The 25,257-nt window shown below is 49.6% G+C and overlaps 1 protein-coding gene across 1 annotated transcript; it reads right to left on the minus strand.

Annotated features, from left to right (window-relative positions):
- Window positions 1-19,517: 19,517 nt before the first annotated feature.
- LOC144163709 (uncharacterized) lies at window positions 19,518-20,700 on the minus strand. The gene is made up of 2 exons (XM_077694460.1): window positions 19,619-20,700; window positions 19,518-19,569 (listed from the first exon to the last, which is right to left on the minus strand). Exons 1-2 carry the CDS (start codon window positions 20,698-20,700, stop codon window positions 19,518-19,520), a joined length of 1,134 nt encoding a protein of 377 aa, XP_077550586.1.
- Window positions 20,701-25,257: the final 4,557 nt, after the last annotated feature.

A 25,257-nucleotide genomic window follows, 5' to 3' on the forward strand; every position in this document is an offset into this window, starting at 1 on the left:
ACTTCAGTCAAATTTTAAGTCCCCTAGGGACAGGAAATACCGAGAATCCTACTTAATTCACAAATTCAACTCCATGGAACCTGCTGGAATTAATGCGTCTAAGGGCAACTTGGAATCCTTGCGATATTCACCGGGAATACAGCATTAGGCATTTTCGTGCCTATACCTCATCCAAAGACTATGACCGTTCACTCTGCTCTGTACCTGGTCACCTAATTTTTCTTTTTCTTTTTTTTTCCATTCCTTAGTGTCTAGCTTAATACTCGCCCTCATGCCTCCAACCTTTGCTTTTGGAATTCAATTTTATTTATTTTAATTTCTATTTTTTTTTTACTCCGCGTGGTCTTGTGCCCCGTATGTCACTCTAACTTTATCTTTTCGTTTTTGAGTTTCAGGACAGGCCTGTACCAGGAATGTTGCCGTGGGTGACACGTGCCATTTCAGTTGCCGGGCCATTGCTTTTTCTTTTGTGTGTGGGTTTTTGTGGTTCCCCTCCGTGTTTTTTTTTTTTTCTCCTTTTTTATTTTTTTCTTGACCTAGTTAGTTTTCCCCCGTCTCTATCTTTTCTTTTGACCTTAGGCTTGCAGATAGTTTCTGATAAGGACCCCACCCTCACCGCCCGGTCTGCTTCCTGCGGTTCTGAGATCCTTTTCCTATACCCCGCGGCGGGTCAATAAGCACCCTCTCATCCTTTCTGTCCAAAAATTCCACGAATATCAACCACCAGCTGACTTCCGTGTGACCTACTTCGCGGCTTAAACTAGACAACCTTCTTGGCCCCTCAATCTCTCCCCCGACACACTCCGAAACCAATCAGCTTGCTCAAATTCCCTTCCCTCTTTCCCTCTCCTTTCACCTGGGGTCCTACCCCTATATAAACCCTGCCTGCCAGGCGAGAGATTGCCCTGAGGAAAGCAAGTTCTCTTTGCTGAAACGTAGGCCACAATCGTGCTTTTACCTTGTTCGAAGTTTTTCTGCTCTTGTATATATATATATATATATATATATATATATATATATATATATATATATATATATATATATATATATATATGTATATATATATATATATAGTTGGGAGGTACTCACAATATTTGGGAAATGGTCACTGGCGTCCTCGTTGTGCACTTTCAAATGGAATTTTCGGAAAAATACCTTGGCACAGTGCAACTTACTTCCATTGTTTCCGGTACTGGAAATCATTTTTGATTTTCGTTCAACCATACTCACTAACCTTATTTCTTCTGAGTTTGTGGAATCTTATGGTAACGACTGCGGGTTTATAATGTTCACTATCACATATTTTTTCTATCCTAGAATATCAACAACTGTAAGTGAGCCCAGACATGCTCTCAGAGGCTGTTCAGCGTGTACACTGACAATAATGCGCGGGAACTTCAGCGATAAATGGAACGCCGTCAACGACAGGCCACACAATGCGGCGCACAAATCTTACGCAGAGTACGTGTCATACATTCTTAGCGGGTTAAGGGAATGATAGCAGGCTAAGAGCGTTAAAGCATTAACGGAACGCGCAAAGGAATGGCCGGTCTACGTTCGCGTCACGGTCAGCGTCGGCCAACAGCGCTTGTTTAGGCACAAACAATCTCTGTAGCGGGAGCAGTTAAGAAATGCGAGTCAACACGAAGTGGTCGTATTAGAGTAGCTGTGAATCCAAAGATGCATACATTTCTTACAGATATCACATAAACAGCCTCGGCCTAGGCGAAGTCTGGCATGTGTAAAAAAATTGTATTCTTAGCTCGAACACCACGTCATAGTCAATAAAAGACAAGTAATTGTGCTACATAAGCCGCTGATGAAGTACGCATATGGATGCGCCAGGCGTCATTGCTTCGATTTGCTATGCATGTTATACGTCGCAGCCAAAACAGTGTCATGTGTCTTGATATTCTTCTGTATGGGCAGTTACCTCCAGCCATTACATGCAAATAAATGTTCTGTCACACTATGACCAAACCCGGCCGAAAGGCCTTTTACGCAGGACAAAGACCACTGAAAATATACCGCTGTATACCAGAAGCTCTGCTCCAACTTTTCAGGCGGCTGTTGCCTAGCATCTTACGGGTGTAACCAAGACCAGCGGCCTCAATGGCACTGCCACAGTGCGACATCACGTAAGAATACAATACAGAGTTACAAAACATCAGTGGGTGTCTACCGTCCCACTTTCCTTTTTAAGCTACACGCTTGGCCGCATTGAAGACCTCTAATCATTACTTTGTGGGATTTGCATCTTTAAAAAAATTAAAACTGTTCCACTCGAACTGAAGGCTGACGGAAGGACAGGCGGAGCAGCGTTTCGGCAGAATGGGCAGTGGAGCCTTTATCTGCTAACTGCTACCACCCATCACGCTCTCCGCCCCCCTGTCTCGCTCCGTTCTTGATCAATGGAATAGAGGTTTGTTTTTTAAATTATTTAAGTAAAAACTTCCATAGGCGTTAATAGATACGTGAAAACCTATAAAAGCATTCACGCGTTTATTTTAAATTTTCTTGGTATATTTAAGCAGGTATCATCTAATGGGAAGGGGTTTGAGGATGTCCAAAACGGAAGGAAGACTGTGTAGTGTGCTATACGTAAAACTTGTTCAGGTGGTGTTTGAAGTCCAATATAACCACAGAGAAAACTGGGAAAGCTTAAGAAGCGGCTGCTAATAAAAAGAAAATCAAGTAAGGATCACAGGGTCTTGTACCCTTCTCCAGTAAAATCGGCAGTCACCTTACGGACATCTAGGGCGGTATTCTTGTGTTTCGACCCTTTTGTGTCTTTTTCAAAAGCGTCCCCCTTGGGCGAGCCCTGATTGGCTAAAAGCAAACAACCGGATGTGACGTAACGCAAGCGGGGCGGACCTACTGCGTTTGACAACGGCTTGTTCGAACAGGCGATTTGAATTTCAAACAGATGGTTTTTGGAAGCAGTAATGAATGCGCCGATTATCTCCTTGTTATCAAATGTAGACGCGTTCGATATGCCCGAGAAGCATTCCGCCAGCATTTCTGTCTCTCAAAGAGGACCATGCGGTGGCTTGCAACGAGCTCCGCGATGAACTTGGCCGGCGGATGCGCGGCCTCAGCGTTGGGGGCTAACTGTTAGGCGCACTTCGCTCCTTCGTTTCCGGTTGCTTTCAGTCAGCGGCCGGTAACAAAGAAACAATATCGCTGTCACTGCCCTCCGTGAGCCTGGGCATCATACGCCGCCACCACACAGTGAAACAAAAGGATCGCCGGTGAGTTAGCTAACGATCAGCAGGTGCAATGGAATAAACAATCGTCTGCGAGCTTGATAGCTGTCGGGCAGACGACCAAAATTACACAAGTACTCCCCATAACATTTATAACCTTTGATTGGTACTTTACGCATGCACATACCAGCTTAACCAGCTGAACTTTGATTGGTACTTTACCAGCTGAACGTTCGTACACTTCTCGAGCAACAGGTACGTCGTTACGAAACAAAACTCGTGCCCTCTTACACATTTATTCAGTCGTAGAGCACAACAAAAATATCAACGACAAAGCGCCATTCCAGGTACTTGGAAAAAGATACATCGGCATTCCACAAGTGCGTCGATGCCACAATACGTTACTGGGCGGTGACCTTGATACACAGGCATTGTCACCGACCTCAAAACGGAGTCTAACTGCAAAAAACTGAGTAGCCGTATCATTGTTTATTTTTCACGGTCACAAAGAAACAGCTGACTGAAGCTGCCATCTTTGGACGTTTCTACCGTTGCGGTGAAATATTTCAACGTCGTAACAAAAAAAATTTCATCACGTTTAGTTTTTCAAAATACGTTCAAATAAACACATAAAAGATACTCTGATACGTTTCCTGTTCGTTAAAATGGGTTTGAAAGAAGAGTTAGGGTATTTTATTCAAAGGCCCACTGCTTAACCGGAAGTACGTCACAATGAAAGGGATGCCAAAGAGATGGTTTCAAAAGGGACAGTTACGAGAATACAACCCCTGTTCAAATGGTAGAATAAACGTGCTTCCTGTGAAACGTGAGTAGATGGGAAATTTTTCTCGTTGACTGTGGCATCAGTGACTTTTAAAGCAGGTGTCTTTTATAAGACTACAGCTGTGTGTTCGCTTCAGTGTAATATAAGGGAGTAACATTTTTTATTTTTTATTAGGGCATAGAGTTGGTAATAACGAGAATGAGACTACACAGCTCTCGCCATCGGAAAAGCAGGCTAAATATACTAAAAGCGCGTTTCCTACGCAGTGTAATCGTTTCATTTATTTACACCACCAAAAACGGGGAATTGACGATTGGAGTTGTTTGTATCCACAAGTGGAGAGAGAGAGAGAAGAAACATTTAATAGAGCAGACGGTAGTGGTTGAGCCGTCACTCGGTGGGGTGGGTTCACCTCAGTCCAGGTACCCTTGGGCCTTGGCTGCAGCCCTGGCACAGGTGAATAGAAAGATCTGGTCAACGTGATGGGAGGTTGTCAGCGGGCCCTCCCACTGCTCTTGGGAAGGTCTGAGATTGGGGTAAGCGATGGGGTGTTTTGACAGGCCCACACCATGTGGTAGGTAGTATTAAGAGAGGGGCAGAATTGGCAGGTGAGGGTGTATTGGGTAGGGGAGATAGCGTGGAGGATGGGTGCGTTGTAATATGTGTTTGTTTGTAATCGACGCCAGATGACTGCTTCCTCCTTGGTTAGTTGAGGGTGAGTTTTAGGCAAAGTGAGGCAAAGGTTGCGATAATGGTGCAGGATATCGTGGTAGCGTGATGAAACAGCGGGAGTTGGAGGAGGCTGGACCGTAGGTTCTGTTCCTGAGGGAAATGCCCGGTGTGGAAGGGCGCGGGGAGCGGCGCCAGCCGCCTCATTTCCCTCGAGGGACGAGTGGCCAGGGGTCCAGACGATGTACAGCTCGGGGAGGAGATTGATTGATGCGAGTATGCGTAATGCAGGAAGTGAGATGCGTCCACGTTGAATGTTACGGCAGGCTTGCTGGGAATCTGTTATTATTGTAAGGTATTCGAATCCAGTTGTAGCGGCGATGGCTATGGCAATTTCTTCGGCAGTGGTGGTTAATGTCGAGAGAGTTGTGAGGGAGGTGAGAAGTGTGCCTTCTGAGTTTACAACCGAAAGAGCATGAGCCTGGCGTGTGGGGTACAGGGCTGCGTCGGTGTAGCGAGTATCGGGGTGAAAGTGGAATTGTTATCGCAGATGCTTAACCTGGGAGAGCCTTCTACCTTGGTTGAATTCTGGGTGCATATTATTAGGAATTTTGGATAGAGTAATGTGGGACCGGATTGAAGATGGAATGCGCTGAAGGGCTTGTTAAGCAGGTGGGGTCGGGTATCCGAGAACCTGGAGGACGTGTCGGCCGGTAGTGGTAAGGAGGAGTCTGGTGAATGTGCTGTTGCATTGAGCTTCCAGGAGTTTTCCGAGGGTGTTGTGGATTCCGAGTTGGAAGAAACGACAGGTAGAGGTTTGAGAGGGGAGGCCAAGTTTAATTTTGAAAGCTTTTTGAATTAGTATATCGACTTTCTCCCGTTCTTTGGGATTGAGGGCGATGTATGGGGTGGAATATGTGATGCGACTAATTAAATGTGCTTGAATTAGTCGTATTGTATGGTCTTTGGGGCCCTGACGTTCGTTTGTGATGGGTTTGATGGGATGGGTAAGTTGAGTGACAGTGGCTTGAAGGTGGGGAAGAACTGCAGCGCCAGAGCCATCTTGATGGAATTGAACTCCGAGTATACCAAGGGTGTGTACTTTAGGAATGGGTGTGGATACCATTGTTGGGAACTGGACATCGCCCACGAGTTCGGGAGCGGAGGATTAGGAGTGCTAATTTGCTGGGGGCACACGTGAGGCCTCGAGGGCGGAGATAAGCGAGAATGGTTTCGATAGCTTGTTGTAGGGTATCTTGTTGTGTGCCAGGAGATCCGGTGGTCGTCCCATGAGTTAAATCATCAGTGTATAGGGCATGGTGGAGACAAGGAATGTTTTGAAGGAGAGGTGGGAGCTTGAGGAGAGCGATGTTGAAGAAGAGGGGTGATATAACTGATCCTTGTGGGGTTCCCTTGGGAGGAGTACGAAATGTGTCAGATCGAAGTGGGCCAATTACAAGGGTGGCAGTTCCGTCGGTTAGAAGGCCCGAATGTAGTTGTATGTACACGCACCGCACTGGGTTTCTCGAAGTCCTTCTAAGATAGCCTGATGTGTGACGTTGTCAAAAGCACCCTTTACGTCGAGGGCTAAAATGACACTGGGATGAATTGTTCTGAGGTGATCGATGACTTGCTCTTAGATCTGTAGGAGAACATCTTAAGTTGAGAGGTGTGAGCGAAAGCAGAACATGGTGTGAGGGAATAGGTCGCCGTCTACAAGGTGAGTAGTGAACCGGGTGTGAACCATGTGTTCAAAGAGTTTACCGAGACAGGAGGTGAGGGAGATGGGGCGAAGGTTGGAGAGCTGGATTGGCTTGTTGGGCTTAGGAATTAGTGATATATCTTCGTGCCGCCATTGCGGAGGGAGGGTACAGTTTGTCCAATGGTTGTTGAAGAAATCTAGTAAAGCAGTTAGAGGGGCATTGCCCAAGTTACGGATAGTTTTGTTAGTTATACGGTCGTGGCCAGGAAGGGTATTTGTAGTGAGATAAGAGATAGCTTGGTCGAGTTCTTGCAGCGTAAAGGGAGCGTCAAGGGCAGGATTCGAAGCGCCGGTGTAATCAGCGTGGCAGAAAGGAGAGGTATTGCTGTCTGTACCAAAAAGGGTGGTCATGAGCTCTTTAATTAGCTGATCATTCGAACGGGGATAGTTGTGAAGAAGACGGCGAACGTGATTGTGGGTGGCAGCTTTGGCAGGCTTCGAGCCAAGAAGACTACGGAGGAGGTGCCACGTGTTTTACTGCGGAGTGTTCCTTGGAGCTGGTCGCAGAAGGTAGCCCAGTTTTGTTTGTGAAGGGTGTGAGCGTAGATAGCAGCTTCTTGGGTCAAGGCAGCAATTCGACTTTTCAGGGATCTATTATATTTCTGCCTCCGCCATCGACGAACGAGGCCGCGGCGAGCCCCCCATAGAGGGATTCTCCACCGTCAGAGGAATTGTCTTGGAATGCTTCTTGACAGCTGTGATTAATTGTGAAGTCCAGTCTTCTAGGTTGGTGATAGTGTCTGGGAAGGGTTCAGGATATTTACGAAAGGATTGCCAGTCGGTGAGTGTGGCTTGACCGATGCGAGGTTTGAGTGTGAGGCGAGGTATTGTGATACGGATAATGTGATGATCGCTGCCCAATGTGTCTTGAAGACACTGGCATTCCAGGTAGGAAATATTATGTGAAAAGGTGCGGTCGGGGTTCGTATCTCGTGATACACTGTTGCCCAGCCGTGTAGGGGTCGTAAGGTCGTTGCAGAGAGTGAGAACGTGCTGCTGTGTGGCGTTGAGTAAGGTTGCCCCTTTTTTGGTTGCGTTATGATAGCCCCATGCTGGGTGCGGAGTGTTGAAATCACCTAAAACAATGAGAGGAGCGGTGCGAGAGGTGCGAATTGCGTTGTGGATGAGGTGGTCGATGGTGGTGAGGGAGTGCGTTGGAGGGCTGTAGATGTTGAGAATGAACGGCTTGTGCTCTTCGGGTGGGAGGGAAGAATTTCCAGAAAGGTATGAGTGATGGGCGATGCAATGTCGTGTATTTGGGCGGCGAGAGTCTTGGATACGAGCGTGGCGGTGCGGTGACTCGGATCTTGAGTGTATCCTTCATAGCCTCTCAGTTTCGGTGAAGGGGTGTCCGATTCTTGTAGGACCAAAATGTCAGGTTGGTGTTGCTGAGTATAATGGCCGAGTTGAAAGCGTTTGCTGAGGAAAGAGCGGCAATTACATTGGAAGATCGTAACAGTGGAGGCGTTAGACATCTGGAAGGGGGGTTATAGAGGCAAGTTGCTCGTCGCTGCTGTAATCGATTTTAGGCTTTTTGGGGTTTTGGGGTTGTTCGAGTTCAAGTCAATCGAGTCGGAGATGAAGTGATTGAAGCATCTGGGTGATAGAGGAGTGAGATTGCTCTATGGCTGTGATTCGGGCTGTGATGGTTTCTCCGAGCTGGACGATTGATTTGGTAGTTGTGGATAGTGCTTGGTTTACTTCTACAAGAGATACTTGTATCTTCGTATCTAAGAGCGCCGAAGTTGTTTGTTCGTTCTCATGTATCTGGACAAAAAAAGCCGTATGAACTTGTTGGGATCTCGGTTCAGCCGGTGGTGACATTTATTCCTGTGACCTCCACTGGTCTTGTAACAGACTTGCGTAAAATGGTCATTGTGGGCCTCGCGGGCTCCCACTGCTCCTAACTGAACAGATGCAGGCCGCTGGGACAGGGAGTATTGAGGCAGGTGTACAATGTATGAGCTAATTGTAATCCATGGACTGCGGTCAGGCAGCCAACATGCCTGTGACCACGTAGTCGTAGGGTTTCAGGGTTAAGAACGAACTGGTTAAAAAATGCGTCCATGAGCTTTTGGTCCATGGGTTTCGCTGAGTGATGTTTTGGACATTCAATATTTTCACCTGTGCCTGCAGTAGTTCTTCTCAGTGTGCGTTTTTTGCGTTCTCTTGATGGACTGAAAAAGATGTCACCCACTGACAAGTTGACAAAGTGCTGTAGAGCAAAATGTAGAGAAAAATGTATATATTCATGTTCGCTAAGACAACCCTATCAATTTTGGCCAGCAGGCCCAAATGTTGTGTCGGCAATATTTGAGAAAAAAAGTGAACAAACGTTTGCATTCAGAAGTGAATCGTGGGCGCTAAATGCCGGTTCCTGTTATCAAGAACAATACGTTTTCCAGACATCAACGAGGAATGATTTCAAAATCCGCAGCATCTGATTTGCATTTCTTTTTCGTTTTCACAATAAGAGAGTGAGTGCACTGAATGCTATAGACCTTCCATGTATGGGTACAGTTTCTCTATAAACACCAATAAAATTAAACACGGATAATACCTTGCTGTAGATCACCGATCTGGCGACACGAAGTGATACATGTTTTTGTGGCAGTTGTTTATTTCTGTTTTATATTGTTATTTCAGAGATCTCTATTGGCCTGCCTCTGAACAAATTGTGCGCTTACTAAGAAAATAATATCTTTGTGCAAAGCAAAATATTAACTTCGCTCGTGAAGTACCCGTCAAAAAATGATTATCTGCGATTCGACGAACGTTGCAGGGGTTATTCAAATATTTTCTCTGAATTAGTTATGGGTTAACGTATGTTCACCTAAAAGCTGAAATTTCCAAGGTTTTTCAAGACTCCAAAATAATGTTTTTGAATTAGAGTGGGTGTTTCGGTTCTGACAACATCTGCAATTGCGCAACCTATTCTCTGAACATATAGTATTGGTGTCTGCGGCTTTCACTTTCTCTTACCCATTTTTAAAAGCCTATTTATAATAAAAATAGTACTTATCCCATTTACTTTACGTAATACCATATTTGCTATTTTAAAGCTGTAAACTCCACGCTGCATTGGTTGGTGTTTTACAACATCTGTATGTTCAGTCCTGCGATATCCTCTAAAAGGTCGGCTGTATCTGGAACAATAAAGTAATAGTCAGTGCACTGTTTCTTGCTAATTCGACGGTCGGAACAGCCGTCTCGGGGTAAACAAGGTTTGGAGAGCCTTTTTACGGGCTGGTTTTACAGCCATACAAAGGTCATAAACGTAAGCAAACATAGCAATCTTCTTATGGTAAACGCCTCTTCGAAGTAGCTCCAGAATTATTCCTCCAAGTACACACCAATTTCAAGACATAATATTCCCCTGGATCTCAATGGCCCAATGCTGATTCCGAATAATTGAACAGTTCATTTACTACAGTAAAAATGAAGAGTTAATACGATTAAAAAAGGAAATCATCAAAAGGTTCTCGTTTTCCCCTGCAAAGACAATATTAAGCTATTTAAAATTGTTTTTTGAAGTGAAGGTGCCATTTGAATTTATATGAAAATATTACTTTTGTCTGCTTGTAAAAATGGTGTTTTTATATTACGGCTAAAAGATTACCGTCTTGTTTAGTAGTTAAAATATTTTTCTAGCAATGGAGCACTCTAGCACAAGAATTTATACTTTCACGTATTTTACCTGAGCCTTTTGTAGTTGTAGAATTGCAGTCTTCATTCAACCAACTCTTGAAGTGGTATTCGGGCTGCGCCCATTTAAATTTGGAGAAAAAAGTACAGAAGATATAACTTTTCAAGGTTGTGTAGCAAGGCGCCAGCGGCACTCTTGGTGCGCGCACGCTTTTCGCTACCTGACAATCTCCAGCAACAGGCAGCTGAAAAGTTCGTTCAGGTAGGTGACCATCGAGCGACGCCTCGTGTTCTGCTCTCGTTGAACGTACGGCAGAGCGTTTTGGCTGTGACGGTGACAGCTTCACCAGCCTCTTTGTAATGCGCGGAAGCGGGCTGTCGTGTACTGGTGCACTTTTTAAAGCAAATCTTTCTATCTCTACCAGCCAACGGCTGTTTCGTGGGGTGCGGCACACCAAACCCCCAACGCAGCGGAGGTGGCGGCAGAGGGAGGGGTGCGGAGGTTTCACTAACGAAGCAGACACTAGATGGCGCGGCGAATTTACCCAGCGCTCGCCGCGCGGAAGTGCCTGCTCGCCGCCGGCACAATCAGCGGTAATGCTTTGTCGTCTGCTTTAGCGGGGATTGTTTTCGGAGTGTTTTGGCGCAGCTTCGCGTTCCCTGCGCGCTGCCTTCGCACTGGTTGATAACTTGTTCTCCAGCACCTCCAGGGTATAGTGGTCGTACGGCAAACATACGTAAAGGATTGGTTTGCAGGGAGGGAAACAGTATGTACAAACCACAGAGAGACGTCTGGCCCCTGAGAAACGCTACATTTTGCGCACGGTTTTCTACGAATGGGACTACGTTTTCTAAATAGGTGAATACCAATCTGGTTGCGTTTTAACGGTTATTACAGAAGGTGCAAGGACCAACTGGTTCTTATATATAGTGATTTTAAAAGTTCCCTCACCTTCCGCGCAATTCAAAAATTTACTAAAATAGCTGGGAATGACTAAGCTGGCACGAATAAAAATAAAATAAAATCAGCTAAAATAAACCAATGGGAATGACTAAGCTGACATGCCGAATTGTGTCGGTGTCTGCACTTGTGACAGGCGATGGTGCAGCCCCAAGCGAGCACATCAGGGTGGCTAGGCTCCGCTGTCTCACCCATCGAAAGACGCTCCTCTCCATTTTCTTTCTGCGGACTCACGGCAGGGCTACAGCAGCGGCAGCATTCGCTGCTCCAACCCATCAATGGCCCGCGCTGCTGCTATATTCGGGACGGTGCAGCCTCAAATTCCTTGTAATGGCTGGCAGAATCCCTGGTTTCACTCTTTTTGGAGCCGCGTGTGGAAATTCATGTGACGTCGCACGGGCAATTGTTGTGGGAGTCGCTTAAAGCTTTGCTTAACAAGCGCCTTGACAGCATGGATTCGAGCTATTTTTTTGTTTCCGAATGAACTGCGCTGTGGCACTTTCCCATAAACTACGTCAGCCTTTCCTCGTGCATGGTCGTTATTCTTTCAATGCCGGCTGTCTCTCGCTACTATTTACTGGTTTCTAAACTATCCGGTATTTGTGCTAACACACAGTACTGCCTGCAAACCGTCACACGTAAACTATCTAGTACCACTGTCACTGCCTGTTCCGTTCTCGCATACTCAAATGGGGTTCTCACCTGTTTTTACTCGACAGAATTTTGTTGAGAAGTAAATTTGGCTGAAATAAACGCTCTCAGCAGTGCACAGGGATCACTGAAGGGCCGTCAAATGTACGTGGTTACGATTTACTAAACAAGTAAGGGCCAAGCTTTGACGACAGTGTGTCAACGCAGCTGTGTCGACTGCGCCGGCATTATTCTTTTTTACACAAATTTTTCTTCAATGAGAAAAACTTCATTTTTAATTACAATTTCCGGTTACTGGGCGAGCCTTCTCTAGCTGCGTGCACTCACCAAATTGATTTGATTTGATTGTAGGGTTTAACGCGGCCACGCAACGCAGGCGATGAGGCGCACCGTAGTAGAGGGCTGGGCTCCGGATTAATTTTGACCAACTAGCTATCTTCAACGTGCGTCGAAATCTCGTACACACGGGCGTTTTTGGTTTTCGCCGCCATCAGAAAAGCTGCCGCCGCGGCCGGGAATCAAACCCGCGACCTCGTGCTCAGCAGCGCAACACTCTGCATGATAAACCGAAATTTGGTATTCGTGGTATTTACTTTCGGGCTACGCGTTTATGGCTGCCATCCAGCGCAATCAGCTCTGACGACCGAGCAAGGGTAGGAATTTTTTTGCGTATGACAAAAAACATTGCACTTTGAATGAATTCGGTAGGAGCTCGATATTTCTCTGTAAAAGGGCGATATTGTTTGCGATAAATGTTTCCCCAGCAAAGCAATTGAGTTTAGAGGTGCAGAGGACTTTCAGGATATAAGTGTAAGATTAGATTTGCTAGCTGCCTTTCCCACATTGGCTGTTGCACGGTCAAGCATTTACTACTGCCCCCTCTGTTCTCCGCTCCGACGCAGGTGCCGCATTCGCGAATAGTGTGTACTCCTCACAACACGTGGTGTCTCCGCGCCCCCCTCACAGTGCGCAGTCCCGCGCACTCTTCGGCCGCCTTCTTTGCAGCACTCAAAACATGTACTTTTATTGCAGCAGCTGCGCCACATTAAAACTAACCATCAAGGACAACCCAATTTCTGGTGACCTGTGTGATTGCCGTGTTGCCACGCTACTGAACATCTAATTCAACACGCGAAATTCCAATACAGCAAAACAATCAACAAAGCAAACACCACAAGAGTGCCAGCTTTCCTTGGCTTCCTTTTTCCCAGCTCCAGAGGGGCGCTCCGATCGCTCAATCTGTTCGGACGTGCCTCGTATGGGCTCTGCCGAGTTTCATGCGTTGAGCCGAAACTTCCAGGCCCATTCATCTGACGTCAGCATCCAGAGACATCGGAAGGCGTCAGGACCACCACAAGTATCCTCTCTGGTGGGTCCCTACAGCCCTGGTGCCGAAATTGCCGATCGACCGAAGACCACGCCGGGGTTAGGCTTAACGTTTAGGACTCGCCCGGCCTTGCCTCGCCGAGCCTCAGCGCAACGCTACCAATATGGAGGCAATCGCCGTCGATGGTGAGCCAATCAACGCGGAAGAACTCCTTCACGAGGATTGGAAGAGTGTGTGCAGCAGACAACGAAGTCTTCAAGAACCTGAAAAGAATGCAACCATGGAAAATCGCCGCTTGCAGAAGGCGCCATGCCGTGGCCCTCTGGCCGCGCCGCTGCCGCCCGACGACATCAAGATAGTCCTCCGACCACGGGGAGGAATGAATCTTCGCAAAGTTACGCTGGCAGCACTAGCGGACACGGTGCTTCAAGCAACCCAAATCGCCCAAAACCCTCAAGATCAGCTACGTATTCGACCTACACCGAACTATGTAATCGTCAGCACTCCCTCAGAAGAACGAGCTCAACGCTACGCCGACATCAAAGCCATTCAGATAGGCGGCAACACCTTCATGATTGCTGCGCATGTAGCGGCTCCTTCGAATACCACGGCAGGGATAATTTTCAATATCACCGAAACGGATACCCGTGATACACGGGTACCCGTTTTCAATATCACCGAAACGGATACACGGAATCCAAAGCAGCATTTTCAACTACAACCCAGAACTCCCTATTTTGGCCGTTAAGAGACTCGGAACATCGAATATGGCACAAATCCTATTTAATGGAAACCGAGTACCTTATTGGGTGCGGTACAGATCGACGACCTACCGCTGTAAGCCATATCGACGTACAACTGAAGCATGCCTCGCCTGTTGGCAAGTCGGTCACAGACAGGATGTTTGTCCTAATCAGAAACCCTCAAGCCGGTGCAGTATCTGCGGAACACCGAATCCCACCGAAGACCACACGTGCACCCCAAACTGCATAGAGTGCGAAGGAAACCACCCGACCGGGACGACGGACTGCCCGAAACAATTTCAACCACGTCTACGCATAACATATGCTCAAGTGCTTAAGGACTCGCCCTAAAACCCCTCATCAAATAGTGTCAGCCAACCCTCAAATGACTGCGGGACCAAAAGGTCAATAAATAACCAAGCAAGCAACACCCAACGAACAGCAAGCAGACCTAACGGCGAACCGAAGGTGAGCCACACAGTTTCTTCTTTCCACTGCTCAGCCCTCAAAGTTACATCTCCACCACCCTCGACGCCCCCACCACCACCAGCCGCGATACCGCCTGAGTTCCTCCTAGAATGTAAGGCCATGCGCCAGAAAATACAGGCACCTCGTGCAGAAAATCAAGCCCTAAGAAATAAAATAACAACTCTTAAAGCTACAAATGATCAACCAGACGCACAAATGGACAAAAAAGGAAGATCTCATCAGCCAAATCAAAGATACATACTTCCCAGAAACATCACCGGATCCATTCCACCCTTACAGAGAAGAAGTGAACCACGACCTAGACAAAGAAATCACTGAATCGGAACTAAGAGCAGCCATGCACAAACTACGCACACAGTCCGCACCAGGATCAGACAAAATCACTAATAAAATCCTCAGAAACCTAGACGACACTTCAATAACAACACTCACAGCCCTTTTTAACGCATATTGAACCACGGATACACTACCCCAAGAATGGAAACATGCAAAGGTCACGTTTATACCGAAACCAAGAAAATACCTCAAAATCGAGAATCTAAGACCAATATCTCTAACGTCATGCCTGGGCAAGCTATTAGAGCACATAATACATGCGAGATTGACACAGCACTTAAGCAGACTCCAAATCATACCACCGACCATGATAGGTTGTCAAGCGGGACTCTCCACACTAGATATACTACTGCAAGTTAAACAAGAAATAATCACCCCAGCAAATCACTTTGACACAGCAGCAATCCTAGCCCTAGACCTCCACAAAGAGTTCGACAACGTCAGCTATTCTAAACAACTTACAAGCAACAAACCCCGGACAAAGAACTTACAGATACATCCAAAATTTCCTCTCAAATAGAACAGCAACAATATCAGTACGAGATGTGCAGTCTGACACCATAACACTACCAGCTAAGCGTATCCCACAAGGGGCTGTGCTGTCACCACTCCTCTTTAAGTTAGCAATACTAAACACCCCAAAAGAATTAAACAAAATACACACATTGAAATAAACTTAATACGCGGATGATATTACATCGTGGATACATGGAGGCAGCGACGCTCACATAGAACACAGCCTTCAAAAAGGAGTAGAGGCAGTCTCAAAAGCTGCAAACGAAGCAGAATTATTCTGGTCACCTTACAAGTCAGAATTACTCCTTCTCCCGCCCAAATGACAGAATGAGAAAACACCTCCACAGATTTCACTCCACATTCAACAACATCAGATACCCATAGTTAAAACAATCAGAATACTAGGATTGCACATACAAGCGAATCGCCCAAACACAATCCACATCAATAATCTTTCAACACACGTAAACTAAACCGTATGCAAAAAAAGAATCACCAATCGAAGAGCAGGACTTAAGGAGCGAGACCGTATTCGCCTGATTCTAGCATTTGTAATCAGGCGAATTACCTACTCCATCCCCTACCTCCATCTAAGCGCCCAAGAAATGAAAGCAATAAATACACTAATTAGAAAAGCATAGAAAGCAGAATTACGAATACCTTTATGTACAACTAATGCTAGACTCGATGAGCTAGGCATATACAACAATTGCGAGGAATTAATAGAAGAGAATTTAACTAATCAATCAGTCCGTCTGACCAAAACACCCACAGGTCGACATATACTTAAACAGCTCAGAATCAACCTCCCGGCAATAATAGCTGAGAACGAGCCCATTTCACAGAAATAAGAGACAATCTGATCATAAAACCACTGCCGAAGCATATGCACCCAACACATCACCAATGCAGACGAGAACTTAGGGCACAATACCTACAAAAAAATACCCCCCAGGTCAAAACATCCTCTTTGTGGATGCCGCCGAATACCGACATAAAACAGCATTCGCCATTGTCGTAACCAAAGGCACAGACGAACCACCAGTGCATTCAATAACCATCCTCACAAAAAACCCAACAGAGGCGGAAGAGGCAGCAATAGCCGTAGCATTGACGCAATGCCCCACGCCCCCCCACAATTATTTCAGATTCCAAAACGACTATTCAAAATTTCGCCCAGGGCAACATTTCATGCCTGGCACTAAAAATTCTTCATAAGAGTCCCCGCCTCACCCAAGTAGACACACTCTGGACACCGGCCCACGCGGGACAGGAAGGGAACGAAACCGCACCCTCTCAGCCTCGAGATCTTACCCTCTGAGCTGGAGTGGCGCCCGACCCATTCCACGGGGCAAGGTCATCCAGAGACAGTCTCCTTAACTGTACCGATATTACGGAACATTACCGCCTCTGCCGCCGAAAGCTAGCACCCCCGCACCCGAAACTCACAACAGCCCAAGAGCAAGAGTGGAGGCTCATACAAACAAACACATACCCACACCCAACCCGCCTGCACCTAATCCATCCAACACAAGTCCTTTCCCCGAACTGCACCAACTGCACAGCCCCAGCCACCCTACCCCACATTCCGCGGGCCTGCCCCAAAACCCCTATCCCCGAATCACCACAGCTGAGCAGTGGCGAGAGAGAGAGAGAACAGACTTTATTTACAGATCCTGCGTGGGGTTGCCAACCGGCCGCGCAGGGCTCGGGGCTTCCCTTCTAATGCCCTAGTCTATTAAAAGTCCTAGGGCACTGGGCCTAGATCTCGGGGTGTGCTCCTGGCAGGGCGTCCGGTACTGGGGTTCCACGGCACCCGGTAACCGGGTCCTTGGTCCCCTTTCTCTTCTGCCTAGCCAGGGCCTCCTCGAGCCGCTGGATCGCCCATCTCTGTGATGATGAGGCTATGGAGCGCAACCAGCGTTCCACTTGCTCGGGGTACGTGGCATCCAGGGACTGCCCGTCCCCATCGCGCACTTCACCGCCGCACTTCATGATGTGGCCGAGTGTCGCTAGTTCCCTTTCACAGACGCTACACACTGGGTCTGCGAACACCTCGGGGCAGATGTGGCGCGCCAACGCCGGGGTTAGCACGCATTCCACTTGCATCTGACGAAGCATCACTGACTCCGCACGGGATAGTTCGTGGTGCGGGGCCGGGTACTCCCTCCTCTCGCCCCTGAATCGCTTTAGGATCTCTCCGTAGTCCGTCAGGGGCTCGAGGTCTTCCTCGGCGTTGGTTTCACCTGCATCCGCGGAGAGGCTGGTGCTGGCGTCCCGGCATCTGACGAGTTCACGGGCCGCCGCGTCCGCCTCCTCGTTGCGGTTGTCGACGCTCGGCAGCTCCCCCATGTGTGCGGGGAACCACTTGATAACGGTAGTCGGGCTAGCGGGGGTGCTCCCTGCAGCCCGCGAGGCCCTGGCGAGCCCCACAAGCCGCTCGGCATCCCGCCAGACCGTGCTCCTGGCGAAATTCTTTACCGCCGCCTTTGAGTCACTTAGCACCGTGCGGGTGCCCGGTACCCCCATCGCCAGGCCTATCGCCGCCTCCTCTGCCTGGCCGGGCGTACTGGCCCGCACGGTGCCTGCGTTGAGTAGATCCCCCGTAGATGCCTGGACGACTGCGACCGCGTAGGCGTCTCTCCTTCCAGGGTACTTGGCTACGTCCACGTACGCAGCGCCCCCGTCGTGTTGGTATTGCCTGGCCAGAGCTGCCGCCCTCGCCCTGCGTCGGTCCAGGTCCCTCTCCGGGTCCATGTTCTTGGGCAGCGGGAACACAATGATGCCCCTCGCCGCCTCGTCGCTCAGGGGGACTTGCTCTTCTAGCACCCCGTCGCTGCTTGCTCGATCTCCCGGTGGCTTGAGCCCCGCGCGGTCGAGGACTCTCCTGCCCGTTGGCGTGCCGTTCAGCCGGGTCAGCTGCGATATTCGTTGGGCCTCGCTGATCTCCGAGAGCGTGTTATGTACTCCCAGAGACAGCAAGGCCGACGTTCTCGTACTGGGTAGTAGGCCCAGGGCACTCTTGTAGGCCTTTCTGATGGCGGCGTCGATCTTGCCTTCTTCCGCCTTGGTCCAGCGGTGGAAGGCTCCCGCGTATGTTGCTTGGCTAACGACGAAGGCCTGCAGCAAACGCAGGAGCCCCCTCTCGTTCATGCCTCGGTGTCTTGTCGACACCCGCTTCACGAGGCGGGTGGCGATCCCGATCTTTGTCACGATGTTCTTCAGAGCCGTGGTGTTCGTCTGGACCCCGTCCACGAACATCCCCAGGATCCTCAGCCCGGGCACGTGCGGGATCGGTGCACCGTCGCTCGTCCGCACCACGATGCTCCTTGCGGCCTCCTAGCTTGCCGCCTTCCGGTGCCTCCCCGGGGGCGGCAGGATGAGAAGCTGCGATTTTTGCGGCGAGCACCGCAGGCCCGTGCTCGAGAGCGCGGACTCCACGGCGTCCACCGCGGCTTGGAGATTCGACTCGATCTCCCCGTTGCTGCCGCCCGTGACCCAGATGGTGACGTCGTCGGCGTATAGGCAGTGTCGGACCCCCGGGTTCAGCGTCTCCAGGCGCCTCGCCACCTCTATCATGACGATGTTGAAGAGAAGTGGCGAGATGACCGAACCCTGCGGGGTCCCGACACTGCCCAGCTTCCGCTCCTCCAGCTTCTTGCCTCCCACTTCCAGCCGGGCCGTGCGGTCCGACAGGAAGGCTCGAACGTAGTTGTAGGACCTCGCCCCCAGGCCCAGGCGGGAGACCTGCTCCAGGATCGCCGAGTGCCTCACGTTGTCGAAGGCACCCTGCAGGTCCAAGCCCAGGATTGCCCGGTTGTCCTTCCCGGGCAGCCTTCCCGGAGGGTCGAGGATCTCCCTCTGGATCAGCAACATGGCGTCCTGGGTCGCCAGGCGTTCCCGGAACCCGAGCATGGAGTCCGGGTAGATGCCGTGTCGCTCCGGGTAGTCGTTCCACCGGGTGTTGAGTACGTGCTCCAGCACCTTGCCCACGCAGGACGTGAGCGAGATGGGGCGCAGGCCCTCTATTCCCGGTGGCTTGTTAGGTTTGGGTAGCAGGATCGTCTTCGACGTTCTCCACGCTTTCGGTAGAGTGCCGCTCCTCCAGCACTCGTTGTAGTACTTTGTTAGCGCCGCAATCGCCGAGTCGTTCAGGTTGCGGAGCGTCTTGTTGGAGATCTTGTCCAGCCCTGCGGCCGAACGGCAGTTGAGGTTCTGCGTTGCGAGCCTCACCTCCCACTCTTCGATATCTCTGTCCAAGTGGGAGTTGGGCCGCCCCTCGTAGTCTCGGTGGTCTTCCCTGCTGGTCTCTGGTAGGTAACGGTCGTTGAGACGTTTGTGCATCTCTTCTTCCCCCATCTGGCGCGCCGTGGTGTGGAGGATTTGCGCCATTCGGGTGTTGGAACTCGTGGCTCTTGGTTTCGTCCATCAGTTGTCTGAGGATCTTCCAGGGGCCGCTGCGGTGTAGTAGTCCGTCGACCTGGTTACATAGGGCGAACCACTGTTGGGCGCAGAGTTGCTTGCTGTACCGCTCGATCTCGCGGCCCAGCTCGGCTATCTTCTTACGAAGCTTTCTGTTGTGTCGTTGTCTTCGCCATCGCCGCTGAAGCGATCGTCTGGCGTCGAGGAGGTGTGCGAGCCTCGAGTCCATCGTTTCGATGTCTCCGGTAGCTTCCACCTCTTTCGTGGCTTTGTTCGTGGCTTCTTTTAACCTTGCGGACCATTCGTCTATGTCGGCTATTTCGCCCAGCTCGGATTTTCTGAACTCGTCCCAGTTTACGAGTCTGTGCCTCTTTAAATTGTCCCTGCTCTGGTCCCCGTTCGTGTGGGCCAGCGGGATCTCTATTTCGATTATAAAGTGATCGCTGCCCAGGTTGATCCCGGTGTTTCTCCACCTCGCGGTACCACCGCTGGGTAGCAATGCGAAGGCAAGATCCGGGTTCGTATCCCGGGCAGTGGACGTCCCTATTCTTGATGGCTGTGCTGGGTTCGTTAGTAGCGTGAAACCCGCTTCGGCGGCGTCTTCTAACAGGTCTTTCCCTTTTGCTGTGGTTACCGTGTATCCTAGCTCGAGGTGCTGCGCATTGAAGTCCCCGCAGACTATCGCCGCGGCGTCTCCCATCTTGGCCATTTCTCGCTTCGCTTTGGTCGTGGCGCCTTTGACTTTGTTGAAGAGGGTCTTGAACTTCGGTCCGCTGTGCCTTGGATTGCTGTAGATGTTGGCGAGAAGAAGCGACGTCGACGTCTTCTGCCTTCTACCCCGCGATCTGCCTCCCTTGCCGATGAACGCTAGTTCGGTTACGCACATTTCAATCGCGGTGCTTGAGTTGCCCAGAAATTGCTGGTGTTTCACATGGGCTAGCCCCTTGCGGATCAGCGTACACACCCCCTGCGCCGCCCCCTTCCCGCATGTGCGAGCCGAGGGCGGGCAGTCGTGCGCCCGGTAACCCGAGAGTTTCGGGGTTTCCTCCAAGTGAGTCTCTTGTATCGCTATTATGTCTGGCCTTTTCGCTGGCTCCAACGATCTGATATGTTGCTGTAGGACAGCTGTGCGGCATCCGAAACCGTTTGAGTTCCAGTGCCATATTCTGATCTTATTGTTGCTGGCCATCTTGAGGTTTGGGTTCGCAACGGTGTTGCTGTAGCATATTAGCAAATTGCTGCAGCATCTGCTTTTGTAGCTGCTCGAACTGTTGAGCTATCTGTTGTTGCACTAGCTGGGAGCATCTTTGTATGATCCTCTGCTCCATGGCTTCTAGATTCTTATCCCATTTCTTGTACGCATGTTCTAGCCTCGTAAGTCTATTACTAAGGCCTGCGTACCCTACGGGTTTCGGTGCTTTCTCCCTGCATTCTAATCCGGTGGCCGTTGATAGTGCGTCGTCGTCGTCTTCTTCTGCCTCTTCGACTTCGCTTTCGCTGACGTTCTCGTCGTCGGATTGTAGCTCGATCCCCCTGGACGCCGCTATGGCCGCCGCCCTGGATTGGAGTCTACCTCTAACCGTGTGCGTCGCTTTCTGGCTGGAGCCGCCCGCTGCCTGCGGTCCTGTTCCCTCCATCTCGACGGGATCTTCCGTCGCCATCTTCTCTTCGGCTTCTTGCTTCTGCCCGCGCTCGGGCCCGCCGCCATTCTGGAACCTTTTTATGATGTTGTCTTGCTTGGCGATGTGTTCGCGTTGTTGCTTAATGGTAAGCTGTAAAGCCGCCATTACTGTCTGCAGGTCTTGAAAGTTTTTTGCATCTTTCTAACCGTCGCTTTGAGTTCGCGAGTTTCTGCTTTGCATTGTTCGCCGCAACCGCTCTCGCCGCTACCGCTCTCTCCGCTTTTGCCGGGCCCTCGCTCCGTTGTCTTGGCAACGCTCTGTGGATCGGGTTTCGCCGGCGCCGGCCTGGCGCTGACGTCAGCCTTGTTTTTCGACTCCGGTCTTTTCTTGGAAACCGAGCGGCGCCGCGATGCGGACCTTCCGCTCGACTTCGAGTGCCTTCGCTGCTCTTTACCGGATGTGACGTCTGCCCACGTCAGCCCTTCTGGCCTATCCCTGCTTTTACTCCTCGCCGCCTTATGTGACGTAGGAGGTTCTCGAACCTTCTGTGCGAGAAAATCGCTCTTTCTAGAAGGTCTGATGGCCGGGCAGGAAACCGGCGCCATCTTGTTCGGCGCCATCTTGCCTTCTATAGTTTCGTTTTTCAGTTTTGCCGCCATCCGCTTCTTTATTTGCGGTGGCACTTTGAATTTGTTTATGCAGCTCCCTGCCCCTGTGACATGGGAGCCGCCACACAGTTTTCAGCGTGGCCTGCAGTGATTTACGTGTTCTTCGTCGGGATTTTTATGCCCGCATGCAAAGCACACGCTCACGTTGGGCGTTGGGCACACATCTCTCCTGTGCCCGACTTGCCCGCACGTACTACACACCTCACGGTGCTGCCTGTATAGCGTGCATTTCGTTACGAAGCCGCCATATTTCACGTAGTACGGAACTTTCTCTCCGTCAAACAGGATTACTACCGACTCTGTTCTACCGAGTCGGTGGGCCGCCATGATCGTAGGATTTTGCTTGTTAACTAAGCACCGGGTGATTTCTTCCTCGGTCTCGTCAAGCCCTACCCCGCTAATTACTCCTCGCGAAGTGTTCTCCGGGGTGCTCTTATACGCGAACGCTTCATACGTTCGGTCTCCGATGACGACGCTCTTGATCGATCCGTAGCGGAAAGACCTTCCCTCGTTCGGGGTGCTAAGCACGATAATGTTTTGGGCAGCGTTTCGGGCGAACGAGTCGTCCTGCGCTTCCTCTCTGGGTATCTTGGCTGCAGCAATGATTGCTTCGCGCAGCACAGACATCCTCACGTTGTTTGCTGCGAGCCCCCCGCGAGGCCTAACTACCACCCGGTGCTCGTCTTTCCTAGCGAAAGTCGGCATTCTCGCCGCTTTTGCCATATTGGCGTTAACCCGAGCCACGTACTGAGCTCGCAGCTCCTTCTGACGCTCTTCCTTGCTTTTAGCGTTCGAAGCCGAGGCTGCGCTGCCTGGCTTACCTGTAGACGGCGATCCTCGCTGCGATGAGGCCTCCGTTTCTAGAAGTTTCTTCCCGCGCCGACGTGGAAGCACTGGCATCCCACGATAGTGAGGTACACACCTCCCTGATCGCAAGGGCCGCCTCGGTCGTCGTTGGGCTGATAACAACGACCACCAACTTTTCACGCTAAAGACAAGCTCAGTTTAATAAAGTTTTGTCTCTCTCTCTCCATTTAGACGCGTCCCCCGTACACGAAGGCGCTGGCATCACGGCGTCAACTGTCGGCGCTCATTAGGTTCATGATGCGCAACTTCGCTTCGCCTCTTCTAGACGGCGCGCACCATCTGAGTGAGTTAGAGTTCCTGTATATAGCTCCCCTAGGGGAGGAAGTCTAGAGTGAGTCATATGGAAGGACATAAGGCGCGTTCGTACAGTTTCGGTCGTCTCGGTTCGTAGCTACTAAGAGTGCCACGTACCTCCCGTTGCGGCCAGAGAGTCGTGGGTCGAAAACGGGCGCCGCCGCGCCAATACCCGTTTTTCTGGCGACGTCACTTCCGTAACGGTACACGTCACCAAAATCTTTGTGTACCTTGGCATAAAACACTTTCGTTGTAAAAATGAAGCAAAAACTAGAGGTGCTGGATGCAGACCGCTATCGCGGCGCGCTTGTGCGTGCAAGAGCGGATCAGTTAGCCGCAGGCGGAACGCCCAACAAGCGTGCGCTTGGCTTAGAAAAGGGGCATGCTCGACGTAACCTGATAAGTGAGATAGAATGGAAACGCCGAGTAGTTGCAAAGAAAGAAGATATCCAGAATGCGTTTTTTGAATTCTACCGACAACTGATGGTCGCCGAAAGGTGGATTTAGAGGGTTTTAAAAAATAATTTGTTAGTGCATTACCCAAACTGGATGATGAAACTAAACACAGATTAGAACAGGAAATAACCGCTGAAGAAGTAAAAAAAAGCAATCCAGAACTTGAGCCCGGGCAAGTCCCCTGGCCCAGACGGGTTAAGCGCGGCTTTCTATAAAGCATTTGTAAACGTGTTAGCGCCTCTGTTAGCAGCACTGTTCAACGAGGCTAAACTAAACTAAAGTACGAGGCTGTTAACTAAGGTATTTAGCAGCGTCTTTCAGTGAAGCACACACAATATTGATACCGAAAACCAACAACGCAGAAAAACTCAAGCAAGTTACATCATACCGCCCCAATTCCTTGACCAATGTAGACTATAAAATTGTTATAAAAGTGCTTGCCCAGAGAACACGAACCGTAATTCAGCAATTAATCGGGTCACACCAGATATGTGGTATCAAGGGCCGTACAATATTTACTATACTCCGTTTCATACATCAAGTTCAACGCTGTGAAGGCTACACAAGTAGTCCGCAAAGAAAGAAGGTGTATCGCTCCGCGCGGTTTTGTAGCCGTCTGTCGGTGAAATAAATGTGTGCGGACGGCATGTGCAATTCGTGCATTTTCAGGGAGAGAGCCACGCCCGCTTGGACCGCATTTATGTCTCTGTTGATCAATTGCGGGAGTGTCATGAATATTGTGTCACACCAGGGCCACTTAGTGACCATTGTTTAGTATCTTTCTGTCTTGGTAGGACGAAGCAAAACGTGAATTTTATTTGGAACCTCTTGAAAATGAACAATAACGTATTGCAAGACGAAGATTTTATTCTTGCTGTGAGTAAAAAGATTAAGTAATTAGCATGTATGACTAACTGCGCCCATAGTTGGGAACGTTGCAAGCAAAAATAAAAATGACTGCATTAGAAAGGTCGAGTGCTATGAAGCACTCACAACGTATGAAAAAGGAACGTCTCCGTAGTACCCTTACATCGCTTATTGACGAAGAATCTCAGACACCTGGGGTCTGACATTAGGAAGCTGTGATTAGGAAGCTGACATTAGAGGAGATTAGGAAGCTGAAAGCGCAGCTGGAGGTAATCGACCAGGATAAGTACTACGGCGCCCTAATAAGGGCGAGAGCGGAAAGACTGCTGATAGGTGAGGCACCTAACAAGAGAGCCCTCGGCAGTGAAAAGAGGTATGCCAGTAGAAAAGAAATAACTGAAATCGAAAGTGATGGTGTGGTGTTAACCGATCGTGCTGAAATTACACACGTGTTTAAAGAGCGTTATGACGCATTGTTTTCTTTTCATTCAAGCGATTTAGAAAAATTTTAACGCGAATTTATGGATTTGTTGCCCAGGCTAGATGAGGAAATCAGGACTAATCTCGAAGCGCCTATTACCGTTGGTGATGTTAGTCAGGCCATTGAAGAATTAAGCCCTGGAAAGACGCCAGGTCCAGACGGCTGAGGAGCAGCCTTTTATAAAGCTTTCAAGTGTGAGCTGAGCCCATTGTTGTGTCGCCTTTTTACTGAGGAGTACGAGAACGAAGTGCTTCCACCGTCCTTCACTCTTTCCCACACTGTTCTCATTCCAAAAAACTGATGATAGAGTGAAACTCAGAAAGGTCACGGCGTATCGCCCCATTTGCCTCACTAACGTGGATTCATCATCATCATCACCATCACCACCCTGTCTACACCCACTGCAGGGCAAAGGCCGCTCCCATTATTCTTCAATTACCTCGGTCCTGTGCCAACTGTGACCAATTTATCCCCGCAAACTTCTTGATCTC

This window comes from Haemaphysalis longicornis, unplaced genomic scaffold, assembly GCF_048455015.1.
Source record: "Haemaphysalis longicornis isolate Haplotype H1 unplaced genomic scaffold, Haemaphysalis longicornis Haplotype H1 scaffold_13, whole genome shotgun sequence".
NCBI lineage: Eukaryota > Metazoa > Arthropoda > Arachnida > Ixodida > Ixodidae > Haemaphysalis > Haemaphysalis longicornis.